The sequence below is a fragment of the Sorghum bicolor genome, chromosome 8, assembly GCF_000003195.3.
Source record: "Sorghum bicolor cultivar BTx623 chromosome 8, Sorghum_bicolor_NCBIv3, whole genome shotgun sequence".
Lineage (NCBI taxonomy): Eukaryota > Viridiplantae > Streptophyta > Magnoliopsida > Poales > Poaceae > Sorghum > Sorghum bicolor.
Window position 1 is genome coordinate 18,771,555 of NC_012877.2, and position 21,713 is coordinate 18,793,267.

Sequence of the window (21,713 nt, forward strand, 5' to 3'; positions counted from 1 at the left end):
AACTTTAATAGACTCAGGGATTTTAGCATCATCATTCAAGTAAACTTTTGCAACTACTCTTGCTAGGTTGTCAGGTTCATGCCATTGCACCAAAATACCAAAACCAGAAACAGCCTTAGCAATGTTAACTGAGTCTTTAAGATCCATAGGAAAACCAACTAGCATGACCCATGCCTCTCGATCAAGATCAAAACTACGTGCATTCTCAGCTTCATCGTGTTTGATAACTCTCATATTGTAATTACCCAAGGGAAAAATAGGGCCTAAGAATCGTTCTATGTCTAGTGCACATCTGAATCTGACATAGGCGTCACCTAGAGTAGAGGGTTGGATTTCTGAGATGCGAACCTGATGGACATCCTGAAAGAATGACCCGAGGGCAGCCCTGACTTCGTCGAAGACGTCTTTGCTCACTGGTGGCTGCAGCTTGATGATCGCCAGGTCTTCATTGTAGAGCGTGTAGCACCCAGTGACAAAGACCTCCTGGCATAGGCCATTACGTAGGAGCGGTTCCTGGATGGAAAAGCCCGATGGGAGGTGCGGAACCAGATCGCAGGGCCAGTTCGCCATGGGAGCCGAAGAGGGGTTTTTGGTGGCTGAGACAGGAACAGTGGAGATTGGGGGGGGGGGCGGAAGGAATGAGAGGGGGCTTTGGCTTTGGATATAAATGATTCTCCAACGTCCCTTCACCTTCCGAACGGGAAACCACCCGGTAACGCTGTTTGGCGTGAAATTTGGAGAGACAGGTCAAGGACGTATGTCCGTAATTGTAGCAGAGAATGCATCTTACCATTCTGGTGCAGTCCTTCCTTTCATGGCGCGGCCCAAGACATCTGAGACATTGGACCTCTCTCCCACCTAGTCGATCCGGCCCAGACTCAGGCAACGAGATAGCTTTTGAAAATGTGGGAGCCGGAGATGGCGCCTTGGCAATGATGGCCGTTTTCATTGCCTGGGGACACTCCTGAGATTTTAGCAGGTTCTTGATGACCCAGCGACGAACACGCACTTGATTGGGAGTAGGATTGGAACTGGAGGGAGAGATCGAGCTAAGGCCACCAAGATTGTGATCTTTGTAGTTTCTGTTGTAATCTGCAGGGAAGGATAATCGCTTGAAGACTAACAGAGCTGACCGAGCCGAAGATCGAACAATATCGACATAGCTTCTTCTATCGGAGGCTGCTTGGCTTCCTCTTATTTTGCCCTTAGCACTGACTACAGTCCATTCATCCTCCTGTTCTTTGCAGAAAAGGGCATATTGTTTTCTCCAGTTCAGTCCTCCTTCTCGCCACAGGGCAAAGAAGAGAGTGAATGATTTACACGAGAAATTATTTAACTTGTAAACCATAAGACCCACTTTCTTGCAAGAAACGGTGAATTTGAACATCCAACCTGAAAGATAGTAAACATTATAGTCCTTAGCAACTCCCCCCAAGCAGGCTTGAAGAATCAGCCCAACTGAGTCTTCATTCAGCCGAATAGCAGAACGTCCAAAACTTAACAGCAGATGGAAATTAGAGGGGGAGCTGCGTGATGTGGGACTCACCGAGCAGCTGAAGCGTTGATCAACCACTCTCTCGAACTCTAAACCATGGGCAAAACAGAGATCCGAGAGTCCTCCCATCCAGCCGGTTGATGCCGGGCGAGTTTCGACGGGTGCCAGGTGAGTTCGACGGTGGCAGACTTCTGGGAACTGAGGGAGCTATGGTGAAGAAGAAGGGTGGGGGGGGGGCGGTGGGGTTGACAGGGGAGGGGATGGACAAGGATTGGCCGGTGACGGCCAGCGGCCGCCAGTGGTGGCTAGCTGTTCATCGCGGAGAGGGGGCTATGAGCGTGCGACCCTTCTCTTCTCTTTTATTATTTGGCAATTATTGTCCAACCATGGATTAACTAGGTTTAAAAGATTCGTCTAACAAATTACAGATAAACTGTACAGTTATTTATTTATTTATCTATATTTAATGTTCCATACGTGTGTCGTAAGATTCGATGTGACGCGAAATCTTATTTTTTTTAGTTTTGGGGTGAACTAAACAAGGCCCTAATTGATATCTCATGGAATGATTAGCACCTTTAGTTCTTAGTTAGGCCTTGTTTACTTCCAAAAAAATTGCAAAATATAAACAATAGCATTTTTGTTTGTATTTGACAAATATTGTCCAATCATGGACTAAGCTCAAAAGATTTGTCTCTCAAATTACAGGTAAACTATGTAATTAGTTATTTCTTTTTTCTATATTTAGTGCTCCATACATGTGTCGCAAAATTCGATGTGATAGAGAATATGAAACATTTTACAAAATATTTTGGGAACAAAACAAGGCCTTAGTTTTTTTTTATCTCTAAAGTGATTTATCTAGACAACAGTGATAAGAAGAAAGTAATAAGAGGGGGTACAAATTAGTCATGGAATAAATGTTGTTTTTGTTAGAGATGTAGACAGAAGAACACCACAACCAAAAGTTTAAATAGGACAAAGTCCTAAAAAAATGTAGACAAGTATTTATTCTTAAGGTTAATTATTAATTCCATACACATACAGTCATATACACACAGCTTCAAAAATACTAGCATCACAATCGCATAATGCTTTGCAGGTTCTCTATGTTATGGCACCATTTGAAACCTCGCACCCGTGCACACTCCAAAAACCGGCGACGCCGGCTCAACAACCACACGGGAAAAAACCCCTGCATACCCAACCCCAGCCGTTCAAAACCTCACGCGGTCTCCACGGCCGCCGCCGCCGCGACCCGCACCGCACGCAAACTACCTAGCGGCGGGCCCCACGCGTCAGCGTCTGGCCAGTATAAACTTTCCTCCCTCCCCACCTCCTCCTCCTCCCCGTCTTATCCCCTCGCCCCCTCCTCCTCCCCTCCGCCGCTCCCCCTCCGTCCCCGCCTCACCTCCCGTCCTCCCCATCCTTGGATAGGGTTAGGAGCTGCCCCCCGCACGCGCGCGAGCCATGGCCTCCTTCACCTGCTCCCAGGTCGGCGCGACGGCAGCGGGCGGAGCTTCGCCCTTCCTCGGCTACCGGCGGCGGAGCGGAGCCACCCCGTCGAGCTCCCTCTTCGTGGGCCGGCGGCTGGCGGCGTCAGTGCGGATGCGCGCGCCCTCTCGCGGGGCCGCCCGCGGGGGCTCCGCGCTGCGGGTCACGTGCGAGAAGGTGGTGGGGATCGACCTGGGCACCACCAACTCCGCGGTCGCCGCCATGGAGGGCGGCAAGCCGACCGTCGTCACCAACGCCGAGGGCGCGCGCACCACACCCTCCGTAGTCGCCTACACCAAGACCGGGGAGCGCCTCGTGGGGCAGATCGCTAAGCGCCAGGCGGTCGTCAACCCCGAGAACACCTTCTTCTCCGTCAAGCGCTTCATCGGCCGTAAGATGTCTGAGGTCGACGACGAGGCCAAGCAGGTCTCGTACGGCGTTGTCAAGGACGAGAACGGCAACGTCAAGCTCGACTGCCCCGCTATCGGCAAACAGTTCGCTGCCGAGGAGATCTCCGCGCAGGTAACTTGTTAGATAGGTCTTCTACTCTCATTTGGTGGATATGCATTGTTTGTTCGTGATGAAACTGGGTGATTGTGGGATGACTTGTATAGAAATTCGGGTTTTGAGGATATGGATAAGTGCTACTCTTGTTGTCAGTCAATTTTCTATATTGAAAATCTATCAGTTTTACTAGAGAATAGCTCCTGGACCTGTCAAATCACTTGATAAGGTACACCAGATTGGATGTTGTTTGTAATGCAACTGGTTTCATTACGTTTGATGTAAAAGGTGCACATAAACATGAATGGATTTAAAGGAAGTTGTTTTTATGTTACTAGGCAACCAGTAACAATAAAACTATAGGGTTCTGATTCTTTGAAGAGTTAGTGCTAGCTTCGAAAATGCAGTGATTCTTCTTAGAATGCTGCATATGTAAAATTCTGGGCGGACCAAACTGGGTTTATGTATTTTAATTTCAGCCTCAAAACAAGTGGTGTTGTGATATGATTTCTTTCATCATTGGGGTTTGTTAGAAATTTCATTGCTTCACTTAAGCAGTTGGGTCATTTGTGTTCTGTTTGTACTTATGTCCCGGGGCAGTGAGTTTTTGAATGTATATAGAATATGGTACATTATCATCTGTATAAAACTACTTTTGAGTTGCTACTAGCTACCAGACCAATAGATGTGGTATACTTATCATTTTACTTTCATAGTAAGTTGTACATTTGACTTATCTTGGTTTATTATCGGAACAGGTTTTGAGGAAGTTGGTGGATGATGCATCTAAGTTTCTTAATGAGAAAATTACAAAAGCAGTGGTTACAGTCCCAGCGTACTTCAATGATTCACAAAGGACAGCAACTAAAGATGCTGGTCGCATTGCAGGACTGGAAGTTCTCCGTATTATAAATGAACCAACTGCTGCATCATTAGCCTATGGTTTCGAGAAGAAAAATAATGAAACAATTCTAGTGTTTGATTTGGGAGGCGGTACCTTTGATGTATCTGGTAAGCAAGTGTTCCACCTGTTATTTCTTTTTTATAATAATTCTGAATCACATGGATAATGATCATCACATATCATTGAGATAAACCTTTTGCTTTCAATTGTTTCAGAACTATGTCATGAATATTTAATCAGCTGTATGAATTGCTCAACATTTGTTTCATTTTGCCCTGATTGAGTCGTAAGGTCTCAAATGGGTTTTCAAGAATATTAGGGCAAATTTTACTCTGATTTTGCCCAGTTTGAGCTATAACATGTCAAATGATATGTCCCAGTAACATTAGTGGTACTTTATGTTGCTCAACTCTTTGAACCAGGTGTTTTTGTTTTCCTTTGATGATCATGTTCCATTTATATTTTCCTTAATGAAAGTGACATTCACTAAATGTTTTTTTTGAGATGTTTATACTCGCATAATAACTAAAGTAACACCGTCCTGCAGTATTGGAAGTTGGAGATGGTGTGTTTGAGGTGCTTTCCACATCAGGTGACACACACCTTGGTGGTGATGACTTTGATAAGGTTTGACAGAATTTTCATCTGTTCTCTGTTCTTCTTTAGTAGGTCGTCACACGGGAACTTTGAGCTTTCTCAACACCCGCCATTTTATTGCTTTCTATGTTGTTATAAGGATTACTGTCATACTGTGAAATTGTTTCTCTTACATTTGTGTCCTTACTTTTCAGTAAACAATCCCTGAGTAACAAGCTCTATGTAGATTTCTTTCTACTTAAAAATCCATAAACATGCCATTTTAATTCCTGATAGAGCTAATGGGCTGTACATGTGAAAGGCAGCTCAAAGAGCTAATGTCCTTATAGATTGTATTTATTTCTATTTTTGAATTTGTTTTAATTCCTGATAGATTAATAAATCAATAACACACGCGAAACAGCGAGGCTATGGTGTTAGGCAGAGTAGCATTGCCTAGCCTAATACATAGGAATTTCATCTAGGTGCCTGATAAGATGAACAATCATCATGAGACTCAAGGATGCATGATATCTCAAATTTTATGCTTTAGCATGCCAAATTTTATCTATTTTGCATTCCAATACTCTGGCCTTTGCTAGGCAGGTTTTGACCTCCTTCCTAGTGCCTAGCATTTCTTTTGAAACATTGATCTTATGGAATGTTAAAATCGCTGAGTATCGAACTAACTTCATACATTATGCGATTTTAAGGGAGATAGCTCTCAAGTACATTGATTATATTATCCTTGACTTGTGCAGAGAATAGTAGATTGGCTTGCTAGCAACTTCAAGAAAGATGAAGGTATCGATCTTCTGAAGGATAAACAAGCCCTTCAGAGGCTTACTGAGGCAGCAGAGAAAGCTAAGATGGAACTGTCAACGCTGACACAGGCAAATATTAGGTAGGCTACTTTCAGTGTATTTTTATAAAGTGTTTAAACTTGAGCAATGTTCTACTCTGCTGTTGATCTGCATCATTTCAAAATGCTTATTTCTGAATTCCTTAATTGCAGCCTGCCATTCATTACTGCAACCGCTGATGGGCCAAAACACATTGAGGCAACCCTCTCGAGAGCCAAATTCGAGGAACTATGTTCAGACCTTATCGACAGGTAACTGTGACCATTCTGTCAGTATTTTGTGCCCACTGGTTTTTGAAAATCTACAATGTTCTATTATGTATGATAGTTTTTTCAAAGGCTTTGCTGATGTTCGCTCTGGTGACAGGCTTAAAACTCCTGTTAATAATGCCTTGAGAGATGCCAAGTTGTCTGTCAGTGATCTAGATGAAGTTATTCTTGTGGGTGGATCCACCCGAATCCCTGCGGTTCAAGAACTTGTGAGGAAGCTTACTGACAAGGATCCCAATGTTACGGTCAACCCTGATGAGGTTGTTTCTCTTGGGGCAGCTGTGCAGGTGATTTTCTTTATCCTCAAATGTGGTTTATTGCTGCAGAGCATAATCCTTACATGGAGAGCCCTCATTCATATTCCTTCCCCACATAGCTGCAAAGTTGCATATATTTATAAAGAATTGCATAACACATATCATTATGATGTAAAGCATCATTTTGACTCATCCAATATGCCACATTTAATATATTCTGCTTCCATTGCAACACCAGGGTGGTGTTTTGGCGGGAGATGTGAAAGATGTCGTTCTTCTGGATGTTACTCCATTGTCTCTTGGTTTGGAGACATTGGGTGGAGTGATGACAAAGATTATCCCCAGGAATACCACATTGCCCACATCAAAATCGGAGGTATTCTCAACAGCTGCAGATGGACAGACGAGCGTTGAGATTAATGTTCTCCAGGGAGAAAGAGAGTTTGTTAGGGACAACAAGTCCCTTGGAAGCTTCCGGTTGGATGGGATCCCTCCTGCACCTCGTGGTGTCCCACAAATTGAAGTGAAGTTTGATATTGATGCAAATGGTATCCTCTCAGTTGCTGCCATTGATAAGGGCACTGGAAAGAAACAGGACATCACCATCACTGGTGCTAGTACGCTACCTAAGGATGAGGTATGTTACAAATCTTCTGCATAGCATTCTTGTGTCTAATAATTGGAGTGAGCTGTTGTTGGCGCCTTGGTGGTTAGACATAAAATTTGCCAGGTTTCATTCTTCTTGTGTCAATGATGTGATGCTGGATACTTTATGATGCTGTGGTGTCATTGTTATTTTCTACCATCCTGTAGTAGAGTAGTATGGTTCCGCTAATTCCATAACAAACATTACCTACATTGGTGCATGAAGGCTTCAACTACCTCCTTTTGCAGGTTGAGAGAATGGTAGAAGAAGCCGATAAGTTTGCCAAGGAGGACAAAGAGAAGAGAGATGCAATTGACACCAAAAACCAGGCGGACTCTGTGGTCTACCAGACTGAGAAGCAACTCAAGGAGCTTGGCGACAAAGTCCCCGCTCCCGTGAAAGAGAAGGTGGACGTGAAACTCCAGGAGCTCAAAGACGCCATTTCTGGTGGATCAACACAGAGTATGAAGGATGCCATGGCTGCTTTGAACCAGGAGGTGATGCAGATTGGCCAGGCAATGTATAACCAGCCTGGTGCCAGTGCTGCTGGGCCTACTCCTGGCGCTGAGGCTGGACCTACGCCTGGTACTGGACCAGCGCAGAATGATGGGGATGTTATTGACGCGGACTTCACAGATAGCAATTGAGGGGTGATCGATGCATGACCATGTGCTGAGCAAGATTGGCATTGAGTGAACAAATAGTTCCTTTTTTGTGTTGGGATTGTTACTGTAGGCTCTAGTATGGAGTTGATAGAGATAGTGTTTCGCGAACTTTTCCTGTGATTTTGTCTCAACAATTAGCTAAATGCTATATAAAGTTGAAAGAAGGGCATAAGGGTTTTATTCAATTCGTAGCTGATTGATTGAATTGTTGCAACAGAAGCGTTGAATTGGTCAGTTGACTTGACAAAGAGTTTTTTTTTAAAAAAAATAAAAAATAAAAAAACAGGTATTTGACAACTTTTCGGTACTACTAGTAGAAACCAACGGCGATCAGGACACCTTTGTTGCAAAAACATTACAATTTTCATAAAAAGGCTGCAACTATTTTACTATGGTGGTACCAAGGAAAAAAAAATGTTTCTGCACCGAACCTCCAAAACATGGCGAACACTGACACCCCTAAACTTTAGGCATCATATGCCAAAATACTTGTTTTTTTAAATTTACTCAAATGATAAATAATTATCCATTGTTTTCATGTACTTCCTCTGCCGCTGAATAAATACATTCATAATATAAAATTTGTTTACAAATAAATCAATCTCTAGGAGACTGAACGGTCCGTTGACCTATTTAATTTTCTCAAAGTCCCTCATATTTACGCACCCTCTCCTTTCTCCCTTTTTTTCCAGAGCTTTAGTTTCAATATTTAGATGGGTGTAGTAAACGCTATAATTATTGTACAACTCAAATAAGTGTGCAACTATTTAAATTAATGAAGGGTAGTATGATCTTTTATCCACTATAATTATTGTACAACTCAAATAAGTGTGCAACTATCCCAGGTTGCACATTTTGTTGAGAACTGCCAAACACAATACTTCGTGGAAGTGTATGATGTAACATAAAGGTAGGCAGGAAACACCTTGATTAGCTAAATTTGCTCCGTCCCTATTGCCGAAATAACTGAAAATTGAGAAAGGAATCATTTAACTAATTGTATCAGCAAATTAGTTTTCATAGACAGTGTTCAATTTTCCAGCAAACAATATTTCATTTTATGGTTAGAAACATTTAACTTACCTGTGCTAAGGCTATGTCACTCCAAAGCATTCAGGTCTTACAGCGGTCCATTTTACAATTTGATCTGATTGCAGTTTCCAATGTTAATTCTCCCCCAAAAATTTACTGATAGCATGTAGCATGTAAACGAACAGTGCTCACTATACATAGGTTCATAGTCACTATGTCATAACAAATTGCTAAACCTGTTAACCCATTGAAAATTGAATTGGAAGTTTAATCATGAACCTTGAATGTAACGGTTGACTGTAGATTTAACTACTCGCATGCCTTTCAGTTTTGTCTAACTGAGCTTGATCAATACGCATACTTCTAAGTCCAAGCTCTAAAAAATTTGTAATGGCGCTACTTTCTTTACCTAGGCCGAGCTCATTTAGGGCGCGTTTGTGAGGGTGTACCTGGCCAGCCTGGCTAGCCCAGCAGACCCAGGCCCAGCCAAGCCAGGCTTGTTTGCTGCAAGTGCTGTTGTTTGTATCATTGCATGAAACTAGTGTGGCACAAGGCAGCTGGTGTTTGTGAAGCAGTTGGGAGCCAGGCTAACAGGCCAACTACCTTTTAGAGATTGTGTTTGGCACATATGAAACTCGGCCAGACCCATGATCAAGATGCAGCAATGCACATCTTTGGAACTCAAGCATGCAGAGGTGAAAAAGGAAAATAAACATGAAGCACACATAGTTGTTCCTAGTTACTTGGGCCTCAGTTATAACATCATTGCCCATTTAAATTTATGAAGTTCAGTAGACAATACTTAATCTGAAAGCTAGAAAAGCAGTAGAAAAGCAGCATCAGCTTCCTCCCTGGTTTTGAAACTCTGATACAAGTTATTGTCCCCTCCAGCAAGTGCCAGACATAGTTGTGTCCAATTCGAGTACACACCTGGGTGGCTACCTTGGTATACAACATACCAGGTCGTCATAGAAGAGCTGCAGTACCTACTTATTTGCAGGACAAGTGTCAAGATTTAGGTACATACATAAGCGTGGCCAGCAAAAGCACAAATAGAAATATAGCAATAGGAAGGAAGATGCTCATCCTAGCAACAGCTTGCTTGGGTTCAATGATGCCATGTTGATTTCGAAACACTTTGGTTTCCATGGCATCTTCATCACAGGCCATGTACTCCAAGAAGGAGGCTACTGCCTCTTCCTTTGTTGGAAACCCCTGGTAGCTGTTCTTCTTAAAACCAGCAACCTGGGCATTGCAGTCAGCCCAGTGTTTATACACTCCAGGCTTGTAGCCTTTGTACACAACATACCAAGTCATGTTCCTTCAAAAAAACTCAAACATGAATTTAGATTTCAATTGGGGCTGTCTTTAATATGAAACTAACATAGCCTCAGTCTTAAACCATAAATTTGAAACAACTATGCGAATTTTTCTTCATCTTACTATTTATTAACGCATAATCAGATCTTGTTAAAAAAATACTTGTTCCTTGACAATTTGAAACAAACCTTCCAAGTACTTCAAGGACTTAAATACTCTTTTATAGACAAAAATCAAAGGATTTCGAATTTTGACAGTAACATCATGTTGGAGCTATTCCATTTGAATTGGCACTTTCTCCATCATGACTCATGGGAAGAGACATTGGCAATAATTCACCTTGGACAATTTATTTGTGAAAATTTATGTCTATTTAAATCACACATAAAAAATCTGGTCAAATTTTCATTGTTAATATGGACTCCTTTGTTCTAAGAGCAGCTAAGCCTTATTTGGCCACTATAGGAGCAACTGTTCATGGTCATATGCGGTATTGAAGAGCTCCAGTTTGGTGACAAGCCAAATGGAAGTTCTTCCATGCCACAACCATATGGTGCTTCAGTACTACTCCATCGGACATCATAGGCAACAAACTAACCACATAAAAGGGGCCTCAGATCTTTATGTTTTTGCATAAAATTTACTTAAGACAATCATCACTAGTGGCAACTTTTTTGATCCCAAAGAACTGTTTTATGATTACCATGGGGCCATGAGACACTCCATCCTCAGCCATCAGGTGGTAAGACCAAGACCTGTTGTATTGGGGATTGATGTATCTCATGTCCTGATGATACCCATGAATGAATGCTAGCCTTACAAAACAACAACAAATAAACGTGTAGGCCACCTCAGATTGTTATGTATGTCATCATAGGCCAAATGTAAAGCCACCTCAGTAATCATTGGTAGCTCTAATTGAAAATCTAAACAATTGTGGCATCCATGGCATCTGGAGGACCATAAACTTCTTGCCATCACCTTGAGTCATGGACTCAATTGTCGCCAAGTAAAGTTTATGGTTCCTTCAGATGTGATGAATGACACAAGCAAAATAGGTTAGCCACCTCATACATGTTGTTGTCATCATAGGCTAAAAAGGAAACCCAAGCCTCAGAGTATGTAATGGAACTCATGCATGCCATGGAAGAATGTGAGTGAGTTGGCCACACAACAAAGTTAGTAACAACCTTGTTTAGGCCAAGTCACTATCACATTCTTTGATGACAAGCATGACATAACAGAACTTAGTAATACTCATCATTGGCAAACAAACAATAATACATAGAAAACAATGTAGACAGAATACATGCATGAAAGAAACAGCAGCCAACAGAGGCTGCTAAAAGTGTGTTACAATAACTTGTTCTGTCCAATATCTAAGGGCTCCAAATTGTTAGCCACCCTCTTAGCTAATCCTTACCAAAAGGTCAGCAGTCAATCCTACAACCTGCCTGCACAAAAGAACTACAACAACCACATCCCAGCTGGAGTCAAAAGAAGAAGAGAGTGGGTGAGGGGGTGGAGGAACTATACATCTCAACACTTAACCCCCTCCTAGACATGTAGACTAGCATGTACAGGAACTACATGAAGTAATTCTTGGCCAGGAAGGTCCTAAGCCAGATGGACTTATATCCATCACTCATGTTCACAAAGCCCTTGGCCTGAGCCTTGTTATCCAGGAGGAAGGTGTAGGCCACCATCAATGCATCCTCAGTGTATCCCCCCATCTCCATGACAGTAGAGTAGAGATCCCCATCCACATAAGTAGGCCCTGTCTCTCTAAGAGCTAGAGCCACATTATTGACAGCATCACTCATGTTAGTCAGCAAGAGCATCTCATCCTCACTGAAGTGTCCCCTCTTCCTCTTCCCACCCACAACAGTAGAAGGGAGGTCAGTGGCTTTGCTACCCTCAGCTATCTCAGTCTTGCTGTAGGTCTGGGTAAGTGTTGGACCATCAACCTTCCCTGCAATACTATCAAAATGCTATCCCTAGGAATCACCAGAGCCAACAGCAAACTTGCCAGTGGACAGGTTTCCCCCAAAGATGGACTCCATCTCAGTGTAAAACATAATTGGGATGTTAAGGAACTCTGCATCCTTAGGGTGGTCCTGACAGAATTAGACATAGGATTAGAGAAGAAAACAGGAAAGACAGAAGATTAGCACCTACAGAATAAGACATGGACTACCTTGCAGTGGCTAAGGTAGTGATCCTGCTCAAGCATGATGGCATTGGCATCAGCATCCCACAAAGCCCCACTAAGATCCTTTAGTTTAACCACTCTAGCCCACTTCTACCTCCACTTCCTCAAGTGATTGTACACCTGAGTTGGGCTTACCACTTCCCCACAAAAGTCCTTCATAGCTTTGGCAACAAGGTTCACATCCTTGTCCTTAAACACCTTGTCTGGCCTGCTACCATCACTCAACAGTCTCCTAAGAACAAAGCCAGAGGTGTTGTTATTCCACCTCATAGCCCTCCCTCTACCAGTACTTGCAGCAGGGACAGTAGGGGCAACAGTAGCATCAGGTGCTGCTGGAGCTGCAGCAGTACCTAGAGCACCAATTCCAGGTGCTCCAGCATCAGCACAATCTACAATAGCAGCATCTAAACCATTCCTGATCATCTCTTCCAGCACATCAGCAGCACCCACAAACACATTAATCTCAACAGGAGACATAGCTGTGCTTGCCATTAACAAGTCAGGGTGGCCCAAGTGTAACAAAGTATCCAAAATATACACAACAAAGGCAAACAATATTGCAACTATAAAGACAGTGCAAAGAATATACAAGGTAATAAAAATTGGTCACAGCATGGATTATTACATGTTCACAGTGCAAACAAGAGTTCATAGCAGGGTAGACTAAACAAAACTGACATAAATGAAGTGTCAAATTCTATGGGTGCCCCTCCCCTCCCACATAGCATTGCAGATTCCATCCCTCTTTGCAGCCATGAGTACAAAGTCTTGTTCTTGGCTGTCAGTATCATGTGGGTCAGGCAGAGTACCAGTGAACCCAACCTCAGAAGGGACATGCTCATCAGTACCAAACCCCAAGATCCAGTTGTGTATGAAGCAGCAGTCAATGACAAGCTTTACTTGGGTCTTATACTTGTGAAATGGCTTGTTGTCCAAGATCCTGAACCTATTCTTCAGTGCACCTATAGCCCTCTCCATTGTGACTCTAAGTGATGAGTGTCGTAGATTGAACAGCTCCTGGGCATTGGTAGGCATATTAGACCCAAACTCACTCAAATGGTACCTGACACCCCTGTATGGAGGTAGGAAACCATTTCTGCATACATACCCAGCATCCACCAAGTAATATTTACCTACAATGGGATAGAAATGCCTCTAAGTGACTCTATGTGATTACCTATCAGGTCAACAATGTGTTGTAGTATGTGCAAATTACCTTGGGGCATAGTGAACCCATCCTGCCTCTCAATGGCATCAGAAAGAATAAGTGCATCATGAGCAAACCCTTCCCAGCCAGCTAAGACATAAGTGAACTTGAGATCAAAGTCCACAACAACCATGACATTCTATGTGGGGTCCTTTTTCCTACCCCTAAAAGCTTGCTGCATATTCCTAGGAACTCTAGCAAGCACATGGGTGCCATAAATGGCACCAATGCAGTCCTATAAACCATACCAGTGAGATACAAGTGCATCCAGTAATTATTAACAAATAATGAACCCAAGGTAAACAATTACCTTCAGATATGGATTCCATCTAGGGCTCCCAAGGATCTTTGGAGGAGTGCCTGTGCTAGGTGGCCTAATGACCTCAGTCCTAAGCTGACCAACAGCATTCAATACCACATGAAAATGCTTGTGCACTGTCTCTATGGATCTTCTAAAAGAATACCTTACCACCCTAAACCTTTGGTTGTGACCAACCACATAGAGGAACGTGGCTACTTGCTCCTCAACAAACACCCCCTCCCTATCTGTCACCAACTGCCTCTGCCTAAGCAAATCACAGAGAGCAAAAAAGGTGCTCTTCCCATCCTAAGCATGGATATGCACTCTACATCAGTGGAGTTGTAAATAAGTGCCAGTGTTCTCTGCCTGTGAAGCTCATTTTGCTCTCTAATCTAGGGGGTTAAGGGGTCAGGCTCAGTATCAGGTTCAGGACTTTTCCTTTTAAGCCTAGTGCTTACAAAAGACACCATCACAATAGTCATAGCAACAGCCCGCCTACGCATCATGTCTCGGTGCAAAGAGGGATCCATCTACATGCATCACAGTTAAGAACAGTTCAGCTAATCATACCATGTTATGCATCAACATGCTTGCAACATGAATCAAGAACAATATGATGTGTGCACGGCTACAAAATAAAATGCCTCCCAGTGCACACTGATAACTACATCATCGACCATAGAACACAACTCAAAGATGAACCAAACAGATCACAACTCACATAAAGCATCTCACACACCTCAACCAAATAGCAGCTCACAGATCTACCCTAAACAAAGCAGATACGCAAGTAAAAAACAAACTTCAAAGCAAACCCTAACAGATTGAACATTATACAGTATAACACAAAAGATACCAGATTTCATCTTAGCCTCGGGGTCGTTTCACGACAGAGGAAGGAGACCTGCAAGTAGAGGTTGCAGATCCGACAGGAGAGGAAGAAGAGGTTGCAGATCCGACGGAGAGGAAGAAGAAGGCGACGGAGAGGAAGAAGACCCCCTCCTTGGAGTCCCGGCAACAGCACACGAACACGCACCAACAACGGCGAAGGAGCTCACCGCCGGCCACTGGAGAACACCACCACCACAGCGCAGCACCCGCCGCCACCGGTCTCTCACGATGTGGGGGTATAAACCCCTATACCCTTATGGCTAGGCTTGGGCCAGGAGGCTTGGCCCATTACGAGACAAGTTCAAGGCTTGATCCGACAGCTCGGAGTTTCGCGTAAGGAAACAAGACGTGGAGATCAAGCAAGATTCTAGTCGGTTAGAATAGGAATTGATATCGAACTATCTATGGCAATTGTAACCGACTAAGATTAGTTTCCAGATCTGTAACCCTGCCCTCCGGACTATATAAGGAGGGGCAAGGGACCCCCCTAGGACATATAATTCTCTCAGCACAATCCAATACAATCAGACGCAGGACATAGGTATTACGCCAACTCGGCGGCCGAACCTGGATAAAAAGCTTGTCCGTGTCTTGCGTCACCATCGAGTTCGTAGTTTGCGCACCGTCTACCGATAAACTACTACCGTGGGTATACCCCAAGGTAGACTGCCGACCAGCTTTCGTCGACAGTGGCGCGCCAGGTAGGGGGTGTGCGTGCAACTTCTTCGGCGAACAAGATGGTTATAATCCCAGCTTCCGCGGCCGTCCCTGAAGGCCTCACGTTCACCGTCGGCCAGATCACGTGGACGACGCGCGGCGGTGGTCTCTCGACCACGGTTCCGGAAGAAACTCAGATCCAATCTGGGATCACGTCGGCTCCGACCACTCGGCTGACGGCACCGAGCGCCCGATCACCGCTCCCGCTCTACAAGGGAAAGAAGATCGACTGCTCGGACCTTCTCCAAGTACTTGATCACGCCGATTCCAAGCTACTTGAAGCTTCCCGACTAGTAGATGGAATCTTGCGCCAGCCTGATCAAGCCGCCCCAATGGATTTTTTCAAATCCCACCGGCCAACTCGTGTCGCTACACACGAACGGCTGGGAACGTCTCTGACGATAACCTCAACTCCCTCAGGGTGATCCGTCAAGCTCAAGGCTAACCCGGAGGAAGATTATCCCCGCGGCCTGAACAACTCGGCCTCTCTGTACTCACGGCACGTCCAATCCCTTTTCAACAAGAAGGGTTGGTTTCCAAAGAGGAACGGTCGACCTGCTCGCCACTACGTCAACATGGTGACAATCCGAGAACTACGGGATGGCCAGGCTTCCAGCACAAATTCGAGCACCGGTTCCGTCACCACCGAAGTCATAAACTCCGAAGACGAGGACTACGACCTGGATTTGCCTTCACATCCTCCGGGTTTCTCCCGTTTCCCGGTATTCCCCCCGGCGAGGGGACATTGTTTTCAACGTCAGCGCCGACGAACCGGTCGTTGATGGAGAAACGGACGAGCAGAGGCAGCTCCGCGAGCAGCGTAACGCTGATCGCACCCGACGAGGAGCGGATGAGGAACGACAAATTCCGCCGCATAATCTCAGCGACGCTTTTGACATGGTCGGGGACCAGCCAGTCTACAAAACGCCAAGCGCCAACGTGGCTGTCGCCATGGCTAATTTAGATCGGCTCCCTCATACCCCTAAGTGCCAGGGGGTCCGAACCAGTGTCCGAGCGCACCTGATCGCCGCGATGGGACAGACAGCCACTCTGCTCAAGAGAGTCCAGGCCGTCTCTTACACAGAAGCCACCTCCGACCACACTCATCGTAGCCGCACCTCACCGCCGCCAAGCAGGCACCACCGCAGCCGTTCCCCCGACAACCATCGAAAAGATTCACGGCGTGACGATGGCGGTCGGGACGCTGACGGTCACCGCGAGCAGAATCGCAGGCGCGGTCAAGAAGTAAACCAGCACAGGGATCTTCGATATAACATCCCTCCCAAAGACGCTCGGGACCGCATCAACAGGCGCGCCACGGAGAGAGCAGTTCACGAAAACCTACGCCGTATTGAGTATGATGCAACGCACGGCCCCCCAGGTCTACGACAGTTCTCCTCACACCTCCGCCAGGTCGTGTGGCCCCGCAATTTCAAGCTCGAGAAACTCAAAAAATACGACGGCAAGGAAAACCCAGAGAACTGGATCACTCTCTACGAAATCGCCGTTCGATCAGCAGCAGGAGACAAGCACGTCATGGCCAACTACTTCCCAGTAGTCCTCGACCAGGCTAGTCATCAGTGGCTCCTTGGCCTGTCCGAGGACTCCTTCGATTCTTGGGAAGAGCTACGCCAAGCGTTCATCGACAACTTCATCGCCACATGCGAGCAGCCTGGAAACAAGTACGACCTCGAAAGGATAAGGGACAGGAAAAATGAACCTCTGCGCGATTACATCCGACGATTCTCGGATATGCGCCTTAAGATCCCAAAGATTTCCCACGACGAGGCCATCTCTGCCTTCATCAAAGGCCTGCGTTTCCATGAAGCACTGAGGAACAAGTTGTTGCGTAAAAGGCCAACAACGATGGCTGAGCTCCTCGCCACGGCCAAAAATTACGCCGATGCCGACGACGCAGAAAAACTAATTCGGGACGATGCGAGAGGTCCCGACCAGCCTCCTCGGCGAGATGACAGTCGCGGTCGTCTCGACAACAGGAACCACCGCCGCCCCGACAACCGTGATCACAGAGAAGGTTGGGATAGGCGGCGCGACAATCGCGATGATTTCAGAGGAAAGCTCCCCCGCGACCACGACCACGAAGTGAATACGGTCAAGCGTCCCAACGGGCGGCGGGACTACCAAGAAGACTACAACAAAACGTTGAAGGGACCATGCCAACTGCATCCAAAGTCTAATCACACCATGGAAGAGTGCCGCGTCCTCAAAAACATCTATACGCGGTGGGCCGCCCAAGATGACTCCGCCAAGAAAAATGGGAAACGAGATGGGCATGACCACGAAGACGAGGACGAGGACCAAGACAGGGACCCTCGACATCAATATGTCAGCCCCACCGACGTGGTCCACTCCATCTTCGGAGGCAAGGTCTCCATCGAATCTAAGCGGGAAAGAAAGCTATTAAAGAGAGCCTGCCTCAACATAGACAGCACCGACGGCCTGATCGTAGACCCAAAATTTCCCCCGTGGTCGCATAGGGAGATCTCCTTCAGCAGGAAGGATCAATGGGCCGCTATCCCAGAGCCAGGTCGTTTCCCTCTAATCCTGGACCCCTGCATCAACAGCATCAGGTTCGAGCGCGTCCTCGTGGACGGAGGAAGCTCCATTGACATCCTCTTCCGCAACAGCCTACCCGCTCTCAAGATATCTCCGGCACAACTAAAGCCCTACGATGCTCAATTCTGGGGAGTTTTGCCAGGTCAGAGTTCAGTGCCCCTCAGACAGATAACACTGCCTGTCCAATTCGGCACGCCCGACCACTTTCGGATAGAGTTCGTCAACTTTGTGGTCGCCGACTTCGACGGAACCTACCACGCCATACTGGGCCGACCATCGTTGACAAAATTCATGGCGGTCCCACATTACTCATACCTGGTCCTCAAAATGCCTACGGAGAAGGGCGTCTTGACCGTCAGAGGCAACGTTTACACCGCATATACCTGCGAGGAAGAGAGCTTCAAGATTACCGAAGCAATTGATCTCTCAATCCGTATGGCAGAAACAGCGACTCAAGCCGCACAGCTTCCTCCCGACCAGCTCCGATTACCCGAGCAAGAGACCGCCAGGAAGAATTCAAAATCCAAGGAGCATAAAGAAGTACAACTGGTCGACGGCAGCCCCGAGAAGAGGGCCCTCATCGGGGCCGATCTGGATCCCAAATAGGAAGACGCGCTCGTCAGGTTTCTAAGGGACAACGTGAGCGTTTTCGCATGGAAACCCGCAGACATGCCCGGCGTCCCACGAAACCTGATCGAGCACTCCTTAAATGTCTCGAAGACCGCAAGACCAATCAAGCAAAAGATGCGACGGTTCGCTCGTGACAAAAAGGAGACTATTAGGACAGAAATAACACGGCTTCTAGCAGCCGGATTCATAAAAGAAGTGTATCATCCCGATTGGCTTGCCAATCCGGTCCTTGTACGCAAAAAGAATAATGAATGGAGAATGTGCGTTGATTACACTGATCTCAATAAACACTGTCCTAAAGATCCTTTTGGCCTCCCTCGCATCGACGAGGTGGTCGACTCAACGGCCGGATGCGAACTCCTCTCTTTTCTAGACTGCTACTCTGGTTATCACCAGATCTCGCTAAAGGAAGACGATCAGATCAAAACATCTTTTATTACTCCTTTTGGCGCATATTGCTACACGACCATGTCGTTCGGACTCAAAAACGCCGGAGCCACTTATCAACGGGCCATACAGCAATGCCTCCACGACGAGATTCGTGACGACCTCGTCGAGGCCTATGTAGATGACGTCGTCGTCAAAACAAAGGATGCAAGCACCCTAATCGACAACTTAGACCGAACCTTCAAGGCGCTTAACAGGTACAAGTGGAAGCTTAACCCCAAAAAGTGCATTTTCGGTGTTCCTTCTGGTCTACTGCTCGGCAACGTTGTCAGTCGCGACGGCATACGGCCGAATCCTTCAAAAGTAAAAGCAGTACTCGACAAGCGACCACCTAAAAATGTCAAGGATATTCAGAAGCTCACCGGATGTATGGCCGCTCTCAGCCGCTTCATCTCAAGACTAGGAGAAAAAGGCCTCCCTTTCTTCAAACTCTTGAAGGCGTCGGAAAAATTTTCTTGGACAGAGGAAGCCGACGCTGCGTTCACCCACCTTAAGACTTTCCTCACTTCACCGCCTGTTCTTACAGCGCCTCAGCCCAATGAAGACCTACTCCTTTACATTGCTGCAACCGACAGAGTTGTTTCCACGGCAATAGTGGTCGAGCGAGATGAGCCAGGTCACGTCTACAAGGTCGAGAGACCCGTTTACTTCATAAGCGAAGTCCTAAACGAGTCCAAGGCCAGATATCCACAAATACAGAAGCTCATATACGCTATTCTAATAACGTCAAGAAAGCTGAGGCACTACTTCGACGGCCATCGAGTCTTGGTAACCACCAGTTTCCCTCTTGGGGACATTCTGCGCAATAAAGACGCCAACGGTAGAATCGTAAAATGAGCGATGGAATTATGCCCATTTTCCATGGAGTTCCAGAGCCGCACCACAGTCAAGTCTCAGGCCCTGGTCGATTTCATTGCTGAGTGGACGGATCTCAACGAGCCTCCCGTTCCCGACGTCTCCGACCACTGGTCAATGTTCTTTGACGGGTCCTTGAACATCAATGGCGCCGGCGCTGGGATACTCTTCGTGTCGCCTAACAAGGACAAATTGTGTTACGTCCTTAGGATCCTTTTTCCGGCATCAAACAATGTCGCCGAATACGAAGCATGCCTGCACGGCATAAGGCTAGCCGTTGAGTTAGGAGTCAAACGCCTCTATGTCTATGGCGACTCTGCTTTAGTTATCAACCAGCTCAACAAGGAGTGGGACGCAACCCACGAGAAGATGGATCTCTACTGCAAAGAAATTCACAAATGGGAAACCAACTTCTACGGCATAGAGTACATCCACGTGGTCCGGGATAAGAACCAAGCAGCAGATGCGTTGTCAAAGTTAGGGTCATCGCGGGCCCTGATCCCGCGGGGTGTTTTTGTCCAGGACATCCATGAGCCAAGCGTGGGCTCTGGCCTGGTCGAAAAGCAACCCACGGAAACCATGCTCATAGACGACGCCACTCCGACAACCAGTGGTCGTGATTGGCGTACCCCGTTCATCAAGTATATATCGGATGGGACGGGTTTCCAGGACAAAACAGAGAACGAACGCCTCATTCGACGATTAAAGAATTACATACTGGTGGACGGCAAACTCATGCGAAAAAATGCAAGCTCCGAGGTACTACTCAAGTGCATATCTCAAGATGATGGCATCAAACTCCTCGACGACATACATGCCGGATCCTGCGGCAACCACGCTGCATCCAGAACGCTGGTCGGGAAAGCTTTCCGAGCAGGATTTTATTGGCCAACCGCGGTCAACGACGCCAAAAAACTGGTCCGACACTGTGAGGGATGCCAGTTCTTCGCTAAAAGGACCCACGAACCTGCTCACGAGATTCAAACTATCCCGTCATCCTGGCCTTTTGTCTCCTAGGGACTCGACATGATCGGGCCATTTAAACCGGCCCCTGGCAACTTCAAGTTCGTCTTCGTATTAATCGACAAGTTCTCAAAATGGATCGAATACATGCCACTGGTAAAAGCGACCTCCAAGAAGGCTGTGGAATTCCTCAATCAAATCATACACAGATTCGAGGTCCCGAACAGCATAATCACCGACCTGGGTACTCAGTTTACTGGCACCACATTTTGGGACTTCTGCGATGACAGGGGCATAGTCATAAAATACGTGTCAGTAGCTCACCCACGGGCCAATGGTCAAGTTGAGCGCGCGAACGGAATGATCATTGACGCCCTAAAGAAAAGGTTGTACACCGAGAACGACAGAGCACCTGGTCGATGGATGAAAGAGTTACCGGCTGTGGTCTGGGGCCTCCGAACTCAGACTAGTCGGAACACGGGAGTGTCACCCTACTTCATGATTTACGGCACCGAGGCAGTCTTGCCGTCTGACATAACCTTCGGTTCTCCTAGGATTGAAAACTTCGACCAGTCAACAGCCGACAACGCCAGAGAGCTCGAAATCAACTGCATGGAGGAAAAGCGTTTGAATTCTTGTCTCCGAACAGCAAAATATCTCGCGGCAGTCAGGCGGTACCATAACAGGAACGTCAAGGACCGTTCCTTCGTGGTCGGCGATCTGGTACTTAGGTGGAAAACAAGCCAAGAGGGAATGCACAAGCTATCCACTCCTTGGGAAGGACCCTTTGTGGTCGCCGAAGTCACACGACCCACATCCTACAGATTGGCGTATCCAGACGGAACACGCGTGCCTAACTCTTGGCACATAGACAAACTGCGCCGATTT

At 46.3% G+C, this 21,713-nt stretch overlaps 2 protein-coding genes across 2 annotated transcripts; one reads left to right on the plus strand and one right to left on the minus strand.

Moving 5' to 3' along the window:
* On the plus strand, positions 2,845-7,858 carry LOC8061221 (stromal 70 kDa heat shock-related protein, chloroplastic). Its single transcript, XM_002442034.2, has 8 exons — positions 2,845-3,511; positions 4,252-4,504; positions 4,945-5,024; positions 5,735-5,877; positions 5,989-6,087; positions 6,203-6,392; positions 6,601-6,999; positions 7,257-7,858. The coding sequence occupies exons 1-8, from the start codon at positions 2,966-2,968 to the stop codon at positions 7,653-7,655; spliced, it is 2,109 nt and encodes a 702-aa protein (XP_002442079.1). The 5' UTR covers positions 2,845-2,965; the 3' UTR covers positions 7,656-7,858.
* LOC110437529 (protein ALP1-like) lies at positions 12,928-13,577 on the minus strand. Its single transcript, XM_021466001.1, has 2 exons — positions 13,454-13,577; positions 12,928-13,370 (listed from the first exon to the last, which is right to left on the minus strand). The coding sequence occupies exons 1-2, from the start codon at positions 13,575-13,577 to the stop codon at positions 12,928-12,930; spliced, it is 567 nt and encodes a 188-aa protein (XP_021321676.1).

Bases quoted from the DNA above. Each gene is read 5' to 3' on its own strand.
- LOC8061221 (XM_002442034.2), top strand. From the start codon at position 2,966: ATGGCCTCCTTCACCTGCTCCCAGGTCGGCGCGACGGCAGCGGGCGGA. The intron at 5,025-5,734 runs GTTTGACAGAAT...TGACTTGTGCAG, and splicing joins GTGGTGATGACTTTGATAAG to AGAATAGTAGATTGGCTTGC. The intron at 6,393-6,600 runs GTGATTTTCTTT...TTGCAACACCAG, and splicing joins CTCTTGGGGCAGCTGTGCAG to GGTGGTGTTTTGGCGGGAGA.
- LOC110437529 (XM_021466001.1), bottom strand. From the start codon at position 13,577: ATGGTTGTTGTGGACTTTGATCTCAAGTTCACTTATGTCTTAGCTGGC. The intron at 13,371-13,453 runs GTAATTTGCACA...ATCCCATTGTAG, and splicing joins TGGGTTCACTATGCCCCAAG to GTAAATATTACTTGGTGGAT.